This window comes from Mus caroli, unplaced genomic scaffold (genome assembly GCF_978045245.1).
Source record: "Mus caroli unplaced genomic scaffold, Mus_caroli_1 scaffold_8, whole genome shotgun sequence".
In the NCBI taxonomy this organism is placed as follows: Eukaryota; Metazoa; Chordata; class Mammalia; order Rodentia; family Muridae; genus Mus; species Mus caroli.
Window position 1 is genome coordinate 130,221,427 of NW_028227263.1, and position 15,429 is coordinate 130,236,855.

A 15,429-nucleotide genomic window follows, 5' to 3' on the forward strand; every position below is an offset into this window, starting at 1 on the left:
ATCCTGAAGACATTCAAAACACCATCAGATCCTTCTACCAAAGGCTATACTCAACAAAACTGGAGAACCTGGATGGTTCCTAGACAGATACCAGGTACCAAAGTTGAACCAAGATCAGGTTAAAGATCTAAATAGCCCTATATCCCCCAAAGAAATAGAAGCAGTCATTAATAGTCTCCCAACCAAAAAAAAGCCCAGGACCAGATGGGTTTAGTGCAGAATTCTATCAGACCTTCAAAGAAGATCTAATCCCAGTTCTTCACAAACTATTCCACAAAATAGAAACAGAAGGTACTCTACCCAACTCATTCTATGAAGCCACAATTACTCTGATACCTAAACCACAAAAAGACCGAACAAAGATAGAAAATTTCAGACCAATATCCCTTATGAATATTGATGCAAAAATACTCAATAAAGTTCTTGCTAACCGAATCCAAGAACACATCAAAACAATCATCCATCCTGACCAAATAGGTTTCATCTCAGGGATGCAATGATGGTTCAATATATGGAAATCCATCAACGTAATCCAGTATATAAACAAACTCAAAGACAAAAACCACATGGTCATCTCGTTAGATGCGGAAAAAGCATTTGACAAGATCCAACACCCATTCATGATAAAAGTCTTGGAAAGATCAGGAATTCAAGGCCCATACCTAAACATGATAAAAGCAATCTACAGCAAACCAGTAGCCAACATCAAAGTAAATGGTGAGAATCTTGAAGCAATCCCTCTAATATCAGGGACTAGAGAAGGCTGTCCACTTTCTCCATACCTATTCAACATAGTACTTGAAGTCCTAGCCAGAGCAATTCGAAAACAAAAGGAGATCAAAGGGATACAAATTGGAAAAGATGAAGTCAAAATATCACTTTTTGCAGATGATATGATAGTATATATAAGTGACCCTAAAAATTCCACCAGAGAACACCTAAACCTAGTAAACAGCTTCGGTGAAGTAGCTGGATATAAAATTAACTCAAACAAATCAATGGCCTTTTTCTACATAAAGAATAAACAGGCTGAGAAAGAAATTAGGGAAACAACACCCTTCTCAATAGTCACAAATAATATAATATATCTTGGCGTGACTCTAACTAAGGAAGTGAAAGATCTGTATAATAAAAACTTCAAGTCTCTGAAGAAAGAAATTCTAGAAGATCTCAGAAGATGGAAAGATCTCCCATGCTCATGGATTGGCAGGATCAACATTGTAAAAATGGCTATCTTGCCAAAAGCAATCTACAGATTCAATGCAGTCCCCATCAAAATTCCAACTCAATTCTTCAACGAATTAGAAAGTGCAATCTGCAAATTCATCTGGAATAACAAAAAACCTAGGATAGCAAAAACTCTTCTCAAGGATAAAAGAACCTCTGGTGGAATCACCATGCCAGACCTAAAGCTTTACTACAGAACAATTGTGATAAAAACTGCGTGGTACTGGTATAGTGACAGACAAATAGACCAATGGAATAGAATTGAAGACCCAGAAATGAACCCACACACCTAAGGTCACTTGATCTTCGACAAGGGAGCTAAAAACATCCAGTGGAAGAAAGACAGCATTTTCAACAAATGGTGCTGGCAGAACTGGTTGTTATCATGTAGAAGAATGCAAATCGATCCATTCCTATCTCCTTGTACTAAGGTCAAATCTAAATGGATCAAGGAACTTCACATAAAACCAGAGACACTGAAACTTATAGAGGAGAAAGTGGGGAAAAGCCTTGAAGATATGGGCACAGGGGAAAAATTCTTGAATAGAACAGCAATGGCTAGCGCCGTAAGATCGAAAATTGACAAGTGGGACCTCATGAAACTGCAAAGCTTCTTCAAGGCAAAAGACACCATCAATAAGACAAAAAAACCACCAACAGATTGGGAAAGGATCTTTACCTATCCTAAATCAGATAAGGGTCTAATATCCAATATATATAAGGAACTCAAGAAGGTGGACTCCAGAAAATCAAATAACCCCATTAAAAAATGGGGCTCAGAACTGAACAAAGAGTTCTCACCTGAACAATACCAAATGGCAGAGAAGCACCTGAAAAAATGTTCAACATCCTTAATCATCAGGGAAATGCAAATGAAAACAAACCTGAGATTCCACCTCACACCAGTCAGAATGGCTAAGATCAAAAATTCAGGTGACAGCAGATGCTGGCGAGGATGTGGAGAAAGAGGAACACTCCTCCATTGTTGGTGGGATTGCAAGCTTGTACAACCACTCTGGAAATCAGTCTGGCGGTTCCTCAGAAAATTGGACATAGTACTACCTGAGGATCCAGCAATACCTCTCCTGGGCATATATCCAGAAGATGTCCCAACCGGTAAGAAGGACACATGCTCCACTATGTTCATAGCAGCCCTATTTATAATAGCCAGAAACTGGAAAGAACCCAGATGTCCCTCAACAGAGGAATGGATACAGAAATTATGGTACATTTACACAATGGAGTACTACTCAGCTTTTAAAAAGAATGAAATTATGAAATTCCTAGCCAAATGGATGGACCTGGAGGGCATCATCTTGAGTGAGGTAACACAATCACAAAGGAACTCACACAATATGTATTCACTGATAAGTGGATATTAGCTCAAAACTTAGGATACACAAGATATAAGATACAATTTGTTAAACGCATGAAACTCAAGAAGAATAAAGACCAAAATGCGGACACTGTGCCCCTTCTTAGAATTGGGAACAAAACACCCATGGAAGGAGTTACAGAGACAAAGTTCGGAGCTGTGATGAAAGGATGGACCATCTAGAGACTGCCGTATCCAAGGATCCATCCCATAATCAGCTTCTAAACGGGGACACCATTGCATACACTAGCAAGATTTTGCTGAAAGGACCCAAAGATATCTGTCTCTTGTGAGACTATGCAGGGGCCTAGCAAACACAGGAGTGGATGCTCACAGTTAGCTATTGGATGTATCACAGGGCTCCCAATGGAGAAACTAGAGAAAGTACCCAAGGAGCTAAAGGGATCTGCAACCCTATAGTTGGAACAACATGATGAACTAACCAGTACCCCGGAGCTCTTGTCTCTAGCTGCATATGTATCGAAAGATGGCCTAGTCGGCCATCACTGGAAAGAGAGGCCCATTGGACTTGCAAACTTTATATGCCCCAATATAGGGGAATGCCAGGGCCAAAAGAATGGGAATGGGTGGGTAGGAAAGTGGGGGGCGCTATGGGGGACTTTTGGGATAGCACTGGAAATGTAATTGAGGAAATATGTAATAAAAAATATTAAAAATTAAAAAAATAATATAAAAAAGAAGAAATACTTCATATCAATTGTTGCTAAAATATGGAGAATAGGCTGTGTCTGAAGATGAAATCTCACATTGATTTTTCTAATCTCAACTGAACACCTCAGGATACATCGTGTACAACCTCAAGTGCATGCACTCAGTAGCTTGACTATATACATGTGTGCATATATAAATAGCAACAGATATTAAAGAAGAGATCAAAAATATGGGAAAAGGAGGGAAGGCTTTGAGGGGAAGAAAAAGGGAACTTAATGTACTATGAGTTTCTCAAAAGCAACCACTATTAAAAAAAAAAGAAAAAGAAAGCAAGAAAGCAAGAAAGAAGCAAGAAGAAAGCAAGAAACAAGCAAGCAAGCAAGCAAGCAAGCAAGCAAGCAAGAAAGAAAGAAATTCCATGCAAAGGTTCTGTATGATATCTGTAATTTTTCTGCACATTCAAAATCATTCTGAAAGCTAGATTATATTACTAGACATTTTAAATTAACTTGCATTTCTATGTCCTATTCCGTCTTCCTGAGTCTCTGATTCGGGGTCATGAACTTGGTCTCACAAATTCTGCAGAATGTTATTTGTAAAACTTTTTTTTTCCTTTTTTTTTATTACATATTTTCCTCAATTACATTTCCAATGCTATCCCAAAAGTCCCCCATACCGCCCCCCACTTCCCTACCCTCCCATTCCCATTCTTTTGGCCCTGGCATTCCCCTATATTGGGGCATATATTGTTTGCAAGTCCAATGTGCCTCTCTTTCCAGTGATGGCCGACTAGGCCATCTTTCGATACATATGCAGCTAGAGACAAAAGCTCCGGGGTACTGGTTAGTTCATCATGTTGTTCCAACTATAGGGTTGCAGATCCCTTTAGCTCCTTGGGTACTTTCTCTAGCTTCTCCATTGGGAGCCCTGTGCTACATCCAATAGCTGACTGTGAGCATCCACTCCTGTGTTTGCTAGGCCCCTGCATAGTCTCACAAGAGACAGCTATCTTTGGGTCCTTTCAGCAAAATCTTGCTAGTGTATGCAATGGTGTCAGCATTTAGAGGCTGATTATGGGATGGATCCCTGGATACGGCAGTCTCTAGATGGTCCATCCTTTCATCACAGCTCCGAACTTTGTCTCTGTAACTCCTTCCCTGGGTGTTTTGTTCCCAATTCTAAGAAGGGGCACAGTGTTCACATTTTGGTCTTCATTCTTCTTGAGTTTCATGCGTTTAGCAAATTGTATCTTATATCTTGGGTATCCTAAGTTTTGAGCTAATATCCACTTATCAGTGAATATATATTGTGTGAGTTCCTTTGTGATTGTGTTACCTCACTCAAGATGATGCCCTCCAGGTCCATCCATTTGGCTAGGAATTTCATAATTTCATTCTTTTTAAAAGCTGAGTAGTACTCCATTGTGTAAATGTACCATAATTTCTGTATCCATTCCTCTGTTGAGGGACATCTGGGTTCTTTCCAGCTTCTGGCTATTATAAATAGGGCTGCTATGAACATAGTGGAGCATGTGTCCTTCTTACCGGTTGGGACATCTTCTGGATATATGCCCAGAAGAGGTATTGCTGGATCCTCAGGTAGTACTATGTCCAATTTTCTGAGGAACCGCCAGACTGATTTCCAGAGTGGTTGTACAAGCTTGCAATCCCACCAACAATGGAGGAGTGTTCCTCTTTCTCCACATCCTGGCCAGCATCTGCTGTCACCTGAATTTTTGACCTTAGCCATTCTGACTGGTGTGAGGTGGAATCTCAGGGTTGTTTTGATTTGCATTTCCCTGATGATTAAGGATGTTGAACATTTTTTCAGGTGCTTCTCTGCCATTTGGTATTCTTCAGGTGAGAATTCTTTGTTCAATTTTGAGCCCCATTTTTTAATGGGGATATTTGACTTTCTGGAGTCCACCTTCTTGAGTTCCTTATATATATTGGATATTAGACCCTTATCTGATTTAGGATAGGTAAAGATCCTTTCCCAATCTGTTGGTGGTTTTTTTGTCTTATTGATGGTGTCTTTTGCCTTGCAGAAGCTTTGCAGTTTCATGAGGTCCCACTTGTCAATTCTCGATCTTACATCACAAGCCATTGCTTTTCTATTCAAGAATTTTTCCCCTGTGCCCATATCTTCAAGGCTTTTCCCCACTTTCTCCTCTATAAGTTTCAGTATCTCTGGTTTTATGTGAAGTTCCTTGATCCACTTAGACTTGACCTTAGTACAAGGAGATAGGAATGGATCGATTCGCATTCTTCTACATGATAACAACCAGTTGTGCCAGCACCATTTGTTGAAAATGCTGTCTTTCTTCCACTGGATGTTTTTAGCTCCCTTGTCGAAGATCAAGTGACCGTAGGTGTGTGGGTTCATTTCTGGGTCTTCAATTCTATTCCATTGGTCTATTTGTCTGTCACTATACAAGTACCACGCAGTTTTTATCACAATTGCTCTGTAGTAAAGCTTTAGGTCTGGCATGGTGATTCCACCAGAGGTTCTTTTATCCTTGAGAAGAGTTTTTGCTATCCTAGGTTTTTTGTTATTCCAGATGAATTTGCAGATTGCACTTTCTAATTCGTTGAAGAATTGATTTGGAATTTTGATGGGGATTGCATTGAATCTGTAGATTGCTTTTGGCAAGATAGCCATTTTTACACTGTTGATCCTGCCAATTCATGAGCATGGGAGATCTTTCCATCTTCTGAGATCTTCTAGAATTTCTTTCTTCAGAGACTTGAAGTTCTTATTATACAGATCTTTCACTTCCTTAGTTAGAGTCACGCCAAGATATTTTATATTATTTGTGACTATTGAGAAGGGTGTTGTTTCCCTAATTTCCTTCTCAGCCTGTTTATTCTTTGTGTATAGAAAGGCCATTGATTTGTTTGAGTTAATTTTATATCCAGCAACTTCACCGAAGCTGTTTATCAGGCTTAGGAGTTCTCTGGTGGAATTTTTAGGGTCACTTATATATACTATCATATCATCTGCAAAAAGTGATATTTTGACTTCATCTTTTCCAATTTGTATCCCTTTGATCTCCTTTTGTTGTCAAATTGCTCTGGCTAGGACTTCAAGTACTATGTTGAATAGGTATGGAGAAAGTGGACAGCCTTGTCTAGTCCCTGATTTTAGAGGGATTGCTTCAAGCTTCTCACCATTTACTTTGATGTTGGCTACTGGTTTGCTGTATATTGCTTTTATCATGTTTAGGTATGGGCCTTGAATTCCTGATCTTTCCAAGACTTTTATCATGAATGGGTGTTGGATCTTGTCAAATGCTTTTTCTGCATCTAACGAGATGACCATGTGGTTTTTGTCTTTGAGTTTGTTTATATACTGGATTATGTTGATGGATTTCCGTATATTGAACCATCCCTGCATCCCTGGGATGAAACCTACTTGGTCAGGATGGATGATTGTTTTGATGTGTTCTTGGATTCGGTTAGCAAGAACTTTATTGAGGATTTTTGCATCAATATTCATAAGGGATATTGGTCTGAAGTTTTCTATCTTTGTTGGGTCTTTTTGTGGTTTAGGTATCAGAGTAATTGTGGCTTCATAGAATGAGTTGGGTAGAGTACCTTCTGTTTCTATTTTGTGGAATAGTTTGTGAAGAGCTGGGATTAGATCTTCTTTGAAGGTCTGATAGAACTCTGCACTAAACCCATCTGGTCCTGGGCTTTTTTTGGTTGGGAGACTATTAATGACTGCTTCTATTTCTTTGGGGGATATAGGGCTGTTTAGATCATTAACCTGATCTTGGTTCAAATTTGGTACCTGGTATCTGACTAGGAACTTCTCCATTTCATCCAGGTTCTCCAGTTTTGTTGAGTATAGCCTTTGGTAGAAGGATCTGATGGTGTTTTGGATGTCTTCAGGATCTGTTGTTATGTCTCCTTTTTCATTTCTGATTTTGTTATTTAGAATACTTTCCCTGTGCCCTCTAGTTAGTCTGGCTAAGGGTTTATCTATCTTGTTGATTTTCTCAAAGAACCAGCTCCTTGATTGGTTGATTCTTTGAATAGTTCTTCTTGTTTCCACTCGATTGATTTCGCCTCTGAGTTTGATTATTTCCTGCCGTCTACTCCGCTTGGGTGAGTTTGCTTCCTTTAGTTCTAGTGCTTTTAGGTGTGTTGTCAAGCTGCTAATGTGTGCTCTTTCTAGTTTCTTTTTGGAGGCACTCAGAGCTATGAGTTTTCCTCTTAGAAATGCTTTCATTGCGTCCCATAAGTTTGGGTATGTTGTGGCTTCATTTTCATTGAACTCTAAAAAGTCCTTGATTTCTTTCTTTATTCCTTCCTTGACCAAGGTATCATTGAGAAGAGTGTTGTTCAGTTTCCACGTGAATGTTGGCTTTCTATTATTTATTTTGTTATTGAAGATCAGTCTTAGTCCATGGTGATCTGATAGGATGCATGGGACAATTTCAATATTTTTGTATCTGTTGAGTCCTGTTTTGTGCCCAATTACGTGGTCAATTTTGGAGAAGGTACCATGAGGTGCTGAGAAGAAGGTGTATCCTTTTGTTTTAGGGTAAAATGTTCTGTAGATATCTGCCAGATCCATTTGATCCATAACTTCTGTTAGTTTCACTGTGTCCCTGTTTAGTTTCTGTTTCCATGATCTGTCCATTGGTGAAAGTGGTGTGTTGAAGTCTCCCACTATTATTGTATGAGGTGCAATGTGTGCTTTGAGATTTACTAAAGTTTCTTTAATGAATGAGGCTGCCTTTGTATTTGGAGCATAGATATTCAGGATTGATAGTTCCTCTTGGAGGATTTTACCTTTGATGAGTATGAAGTGCCCCTCCCTGTCTTTTTTGATGACCTTGGCCTGGAAGTCAATCTTATCAGAAATTAGAATGGCTACTCCAGCTTGTTTCTTCATACCATTTGCTTGGAAAATTGTTTTTCAGCCTTTCATTCTTAGGTAGTGTCTATCTTTTTCTCTGAGATGAGTTTCCTGTAAGCAGCAAAATGTTGGGTCTTGTTTGTGTAGCCAGTTTGTTAGTCTATGTCTTTTTATTGGGGAGTTGAGTCCATTGATATTAAGAGATATTAAGGAAAAGTAATTGTTGTTTCCTGTTATTTTTGTTGTTAAAGTTGGCATTCTGTTCTTGTGGCTGTCTTCTTTTAGGTTTGTTGAGGGATTACCTTCTTGTTGTTTCTAGGGCGTGGTTCCCGTCCTTGTATTGGTTTTTTTCTGTTATTATCCTTTGAAGGGCTGGATTCCTGGAGAGATAATGTGTGAATTTGGTTTTGTCGTGGAATACTTTGGTTTCTCCATCTATGTTAATTGAGAGTTTGGCTGGGTATAGTAGCCTGGGCTGGAATTTGTGTTCTTTTAGTGCCTGTATAACATCTGTCCAGGATCTTCTGGCTTTCATAGTCTCTGGTGAAAAATCTGGTGTAATTCTGATAGGCTTGCCTTTATATGTTACTTGGCCTTTTTCTCTTACTGCTTTTAGTATTCTATCTTTATTTAGTGCATTTGTTGTTCTGATTATTAAGTGTCGGGAGGTATTTCTTTTCTGGTCCAGCCTATTTGGAGTTCTGTAGGCTTCTTGTATGTTCATGGGCATCTCTTTCTTTAGATTTGGGAAGTTTTCTTCTATAATTTTGTTGAAGATGTTTGCTGGTCCTTTGAGTTGAAAATCTTCATTCTCATCCACTCCTATTATCAGTAGGTTTGGTCTTCTCATTGTGTCCTGTATTTCCTGGATGTTTTGAGTTAGGATCTTTTTGCATTTTCCATTTTCCTTGATTGTTGTGCCGATGTTCTCTATGGAATCTTCTGCACCTGAGATTCTCTCTTCCATCTCTTGTATTCTGTGGCTGATGCTTGCATCTATGGTTCCAGATTTCTTTCCTAGGGTTTCTTTCTCCAGTGTTGCCTCATTTTGGGTTTTCTTTATTGTGTCTACTTCCCTTTTTAGGTCTAGTATGGTTTTGTTCATTTCCATCATCTGATTGGATGTGTTTTCTTGTTTCTCTTTAAGGACTTCTACCAGTTTGGTTGTGTTTTTCTGTTTTTCTTTAAGGACTTGTAACTCTTTAGCCATGTTCTCCTGTAGTTCTTTAAAGTCCTTCTTGATGTCCTCTACCATCATCATGAGATATGCTTTTAAATCCAGGTCTAGCTTTTCAGGTGTGTTGTGGTGCCCTGGACTGGGCGAAGTGGGAGTGCTGGGTCCTGATGATGGTGAGTGGTCTTGGTTTCTGTTAGTAAGATTCTTACGTTTACCTCTCGCCATCTGGTAATCTCTGGAGTTGTTATCGTTGTCTCTGTTCAGAGGTTGTTCTTCTGGTGATTCTGAGTATCGTCTGTCAGCAGAGCTGGGAGACAGGCTCTCTCCTCTGAGTTTCAGTGGTTAGGGCACTCCCTGCTGACAAGCTTTCCTCTTAAAGGGAAGGTGTACAGATATCTGGCGTTTGGACCTCCTCCTGGCCGAAGAAGAAGGCGGAAAACAGGACCTTTCCCAGATGCTGTGTTGCTTTGGCAGGTCACAGAAGCTGTAGGCTTTTGTGGTGCACACTCTCAGCTGTGCAGACTAAGTTCCTAAGTTCAGTGGAGTCCTGGATCCAAGGTGTGCTCCCTGCTCCTGAGGCAGAGGGCTCCTGTGCAGGGCAGACCACTGTCTTCCAGTTAGGAGGATGCCGGATGTCTGCGGCCCCAAAAGGGTGCTGCCTCAGCAGCTCTGTGGCTCCCACCTGTCCCAGAAGCTGTCTGCCTCTGTGGTCCTCACTCTGACCTGTGCAGACTAAGTTCGGCGGAGTCCCGGAGCCAAGATGGTGCTCCCTGCAGGGCAGGTCACTGTCCTCTGGCTGGGAGGGTGCCGGATGTCTGCAGCCCCAAAAGGGTGCTGCCTCAGTGGCTCTGTGGCTCCCGCCTGTCCCAGAAGCTGTCTGCCTCTGTGGTCCTCACTCTGACCTGTACAGACTAAGTTTGGCGGAGTCCCGGAGCCAAGATGGCGCTCCCTGCAGAGCACATCACTGTCCTCCGGCTGGGAGGGTGCAGGATGTCTGCGGCCCCAAAAGGGTGCTGCCTCAGTGGCTCTGTGGCTCCCGCCTGTCCCAGAAGCTGTCTCTTTGTACAACTTTAAAATTGCTCAATAGTAACCTTTGACTGTATGTGATAATATTTATTTCTCGCCATCAGTAAATATTTCAAAACACATAAAAAATGTTAATAATTTTTTACCTGCACTATAAATCTTACCTCTCAGCATTTGTTATAAGTTGAATAAGTGTCCTTGGCTGGAATCCTAACAGCACCTACAAGGAGCTATTCATGATGTCAGAATATTATTGGTTTGAAGGCATACCTTTTCCTGCCATATTACATCAAAGAGAAATTTTGGAAGATATTCGTAATAAGTTTGTGGTGAAAGAAGAAGACTTATTGATATTGACTTACCCCAAGTCAGGTAAGGATCATCAGTAAAACTAATTCAGAAATGTATAAGGGAGATTAGTACTTTGATCCTAATTCATTTCGGGTGATGAGTAGAGTGTTCTATATATTAATGTGTAAAATGACTTGTGGGCATGGAGATTTGTGTGTGTTCCACTCAGACTGACCTATGTGGGCAGAGGAGATCAGCTATGGCTCCAAAACAATGACAGTGCTCCCTGAGGCAGAATATGTCATTGGTCCCTCTCTCTGGGGAAGAGATAGAAGAGAGAGAGTGATGAGAATAAATGCAAGAAATAAGAGATAGAGGCATGTATGTGAGGATATGTGGAAGAGAGGACAGTTTCAGGTAAAATTGCTATGGACCTTGTCCAGGATGTAGAAAGAATCAGAACACTCAAGAAAGCAAAAAGCAACATCATGGTAGTTTTGTGATATGGATGATTGCTGTGTGGAAGGAGCACTGAACATTGAGCAAGTATTAGGTTGTTGACATATAAAGAAAAATGACACAGAAATTCCATAGGCAGTGGGAATATAGGAAAAAAGTACAAGACACTATCTTAGAGAAGGAAGCTAGAGAAACATCCAGTGATAAATGAGCACATAATCGGAAATCAAGTGTGTGTGATAAAAATGCACAAGGGAATTGATTCACCTTAAAAAGGAGAAGTACTCAGTCATATATTTCAGCATGGGGGCATCTCAATGACAGTGAATTAAATTAAATGAGGTAGTCTCAAAGGGCATGTGATATGATTATAACATTCTGAAATATATGAGATACAAATTCATTCCACCAGAATATAGAATGATGTTGGCCCAGGCCTGGAGGAGATATTCCATTGCCAGGTTGCTGTTTACTGAGTATAAGGTTTTGCAAATGAAGTCTAGAATATGATGAGTGAATATACTTTGCACTTATGTCACACAGCCATTGTGAATACAATTCTGTGTGCTTGAAATTGGGCAGCACTGTAAATTTTATGGGCATATATTCTACTTGAGGCTTTTTCACAAGTAATGTTGAAATGAGTGACAGTCACTTTTCCTTTTCCTTCAGGAACAAACTGGCTGATTGAGATTGTCTGCTTGATTCAGACCAAGGGAGATCCGAAATGGATCCAAACTGTGCCCATTTGGGACCGCTCACCCTGGCTAGAGACTGAGACAGGATATCCTGCATTAATCAATAAAGAAGGACCACGACTCATAACCTCCCATCTTCCCATCCATCTCTTCCCCAAGTCTTTCTTCAGTTCCAAGGCCAAGGTCAGTGTCCAGTGGTTGAAATATTCTTTGACTAAACACTCTGAACTTATTTTACCTGACAAATCCTGGAGGTCTTGCTGAAATGTGAAGATGGGATTCTCATGCAGTAGGTGATGCTGATGTTTCCCCACCTCAGACTATATTAGATAGAGTACAAGGATGTGGACCAGCACACAGTGATCCTGGGCAGCTTTAAGAAATAAAGTGAAATATCACACTGAAACATTCATGAACTACATATAAAGGCCAAATAGAGTTCAATCTCTAATGTACAATGGATATTACTATATCATTGTCATCAAAAAGCTAATCTTTCTTATATAATGTATAACTAAGCCCTGTGGGTGAAACACCAAAGACACAATTGCTCATAGGGGAAGAAAATTGACCAGCCATCAATTTTCAAAGACAGTTATATATACAGTGTCATCACGTGTGTAGCTGTTTATTGAGATCAGTAGCCACAGAAGTCTCCCATGAAATGGAAAGAGGAACAGTAGAAGTAATCAGAGATATCCACATACTGACCTATGAAAGGTCCTAGTTAGTAAGAAATTTTTGTGTAAATTCCTCCATCCATAAAAGCTATAGTTTATGCTGCAACTACAAAGACAAACTTAGAATAATCTCTCACTAAAATGGCACAATGTTTGTGGCCATTCATATATATGTGTGTGTCTTATCTGGATTTGGAAAATTTTGACCAGGGAAACTGAAGCTTAAAGAGATGAATTCTATATTTCTGGCAGAGCCTCTCAGAAGACAGTTTCTGACAGCATGCACTTCTTTGCATCGAAAATAGTGTCTTGGTTTGGTTACTGAATATGGGATGGATCCCCAGATGGAGCAGTATCTGTATTGTCTTTCCTTCAGTCTCTGCTCAACACTTTGTCTTCATGTTTCCTCCCATAAGTTTTTGTCCCCCTTCTAAGAATCATGGAAGTATCAACGCTCTGGTCGTCCTTCTAGAGCTTCATGTGGTGTGTGAAATATATTTTGGTTATTCTGACATACTGGGCTAGTAATAAATTATCAGTTAATGCATACCATTTGTATGCTTTTCTGATTGGGTTACCTCACTCAAGATGATATTTTCTATTTTTATTAATTTTCCTATGAATTTCAAAAGTCATTGCTTTTTATTGATGAGTAGTATGCCATCGTGTAAATGTATCACCCTTTCTGTATCATTTCCTCTGTTGAAGGACATCTGATATATTTCCATAATCTGTCTCTTATCATTACAGCTGCTATGAACATATCCTTGTTATATGTTGTAGCATCTTTTGGATATATGCTCGGGAGTGGGTCCTCAGGTAATACTATGTCCAATTTCCCTAGAAACCACCAGAGTGATTTCCAGAGTTGTTGTACCAGCTTGCAATCCCACCTGCAATAGAGGAGTGTTCCTCTCTCCATTTGTCCTAATGACAGTGTTCTTTGCCTTACAGAAACTCTGCAATTTTATTAGGTCCCATTTGTTAATTCTTGACCTTTGAGCATAAACCATTTCTGTTCTGTTCAGGAACTTTTCTCTTGTGCCCATGTATTTTAGGTTCTTCCCTACTTTATCTTCTATAAGTTTCAGTGTATCTGGTTATATGTGGAAGTTCTCGATACACATGGAGTTGAGCTGTGTAAAAGGAGACAAGAATGAATCAATTCCCACTGTTCTACAAGCTGATAGCCAATTAAACAGGCATCATTTGTTGAAAATGCTCTCTTTTTCCCAGTGGATGGTTTTAGAAGCTTTGCAAAAGATCAACTGAACATAGGTGTGTGGGTTCAATTTTGGGTTTTCAATTCTATTCCATTAATCCACCTGCATTTCATTGTACCAATAGCATAAATGTTTTATCATTATTGTTTATAACACAGCTTGAGATCAGGGATGGTGATTCACCCAGTATTTCGTTTATTGTTGAGAATAACTTTAGCTATCCTTGGGAAGTAGGAGTGGATGGTTGTCAGAAAACACTTTCATTGAAGCAGGGGGAAGGGGATTGGATTGGGGGTTTACAGGGAGGAGGTAGGAAGCTGAAAAAGGTGATAACATTTGAAATGTATACAAAAACATCCAATAAAAATATTTAAAATTTCTAAGACGACTTAGCGAGATGGCTCAGCTGTTAAGAGTACTGGCTGCTCTTGTAAAGGACCTAGGTTCAGTTCCCAACACCCACATGGTGTCTCACAACTCTCTGCAACTCTAGTGCCAGGGCATCCAACTCCCTTTTACTTAATGTCTGTGGGTTTCTGTCCACATATGGTGTGCAAAAATGAATGTGTGCACTCAGACATGCATAAATCAATACATTTGAAGATAAAAAGATGAGATATAGAATAATTGGTACAAAATATGAAGTTCATTTTATTAAAAATGATTACTTTGGGTGCTGGTGTGTTGGCTCCAAGGTAAAGAGCAGTAATTGCTTTTCCAGAGGTACTGACATCAATTCCCAGAAACAACATGGTGGTTCATGACGATATGTAATGAGATCCAGTGCCTTTTGGTATGTCTGAATACAGCAACAGTGTATTCCTATGTATAAAATAAATATATTTTTAAAAAATAATGATTTCTTTTAAATTATTTCTTTTATGTTTTGACATTTTATAATAAAATATAATTATATATATAATCATTTTCCCCTACCATATTTCCCCTGCAAAATTAATATATAATTTTTTCTCTCTTTCAAATTTATTTTTTCCTTTTTCATTAATTATGTTGCATATATATACATATGAATATACATATATATTTCTAAATATATTCCTATGTTTATGTATTCCTATAGAGATATATATTTACATGCTTCTAATGTATACAGTATATATTCCTAAATAAATAAATAATCAATGTATTCGTAAATGAATCTGTATATCCCAAATTACTTCAGTGCACCTTTCTCAGTCACTACAGTATTAATTGTATGTTTATTTTACAGGCATGGCATTTGGTGTTGGATAACCAATTGTTATTATAATCTTTAGAACTGTCGAATCAGTCTGTTTCTTTTTTTCATTATTAATGAACTAGTCATTTTGTTGTTCATTTTTTACAAATCATATAAAATTAGAAAAGGGGAATTATGACTATAGATTTTTCACTTGTGTATATGTTTTCCCACATAGAAATAGCAAATGTAATTAGAAATAATTAGATATTAGAATATATCATGTAAATTATGACAGTTAAAATGTGAGGAATAACTGTTGACCTTCATTTACATTTTCATCCATTCAAGGCGATCTATCTCATCAGAAATCCCAGAGATATTCTTGTGTCTGGTTACTTTTTCTGGGGAAACACAAACCTTGTGAAGAATCCAGGGTCTTTTGGAACATATTTTGAATGGTTTCTCAAAGGAAATGGTGAGTAATCTGTTAAATATAGGAGGGGGAGAAACTCAGAGAAATTAATTTCATTAATTAATTTATAAATTAATAAA

At 38.9% G+C, this 15,429-nt stretch overlaps 1 protein-coding gene across 3 annotated transcripts in view; it reads left to right on the forward strand.

Moving 5' to 3' along the window:
* Positions 1–10,579: 10,579 nt before the first annotated feature.
* Positions 10,580–15,429, forward strand: part of LOC147003529 (sulfotransferase 2A1-like) — a 31,844-nt gene continuing 26,994 nt past the window's right edge. For 2 of the 3 annotated variants that reach the window (XM_085842184.1, XM_085842185.1), the window contains exons 1-3: positions 10,580–10,715; positions 11,766–11,974; positions 15,226–15,352. In XM_085842184.1, coding sequence (XP_085698310.1) covers positions 10,580–10,715; positions 11,766–11,974; positions 15,226–15,352 — 472 coding nt within the window. The remainder of the gene's footprint in view (positions 10,716–11,765; positions 11,975–15,225; positions 15,353–15,429) is intronic. The other variant, XM_085842183.1, reaches the window with a different exon arrangement.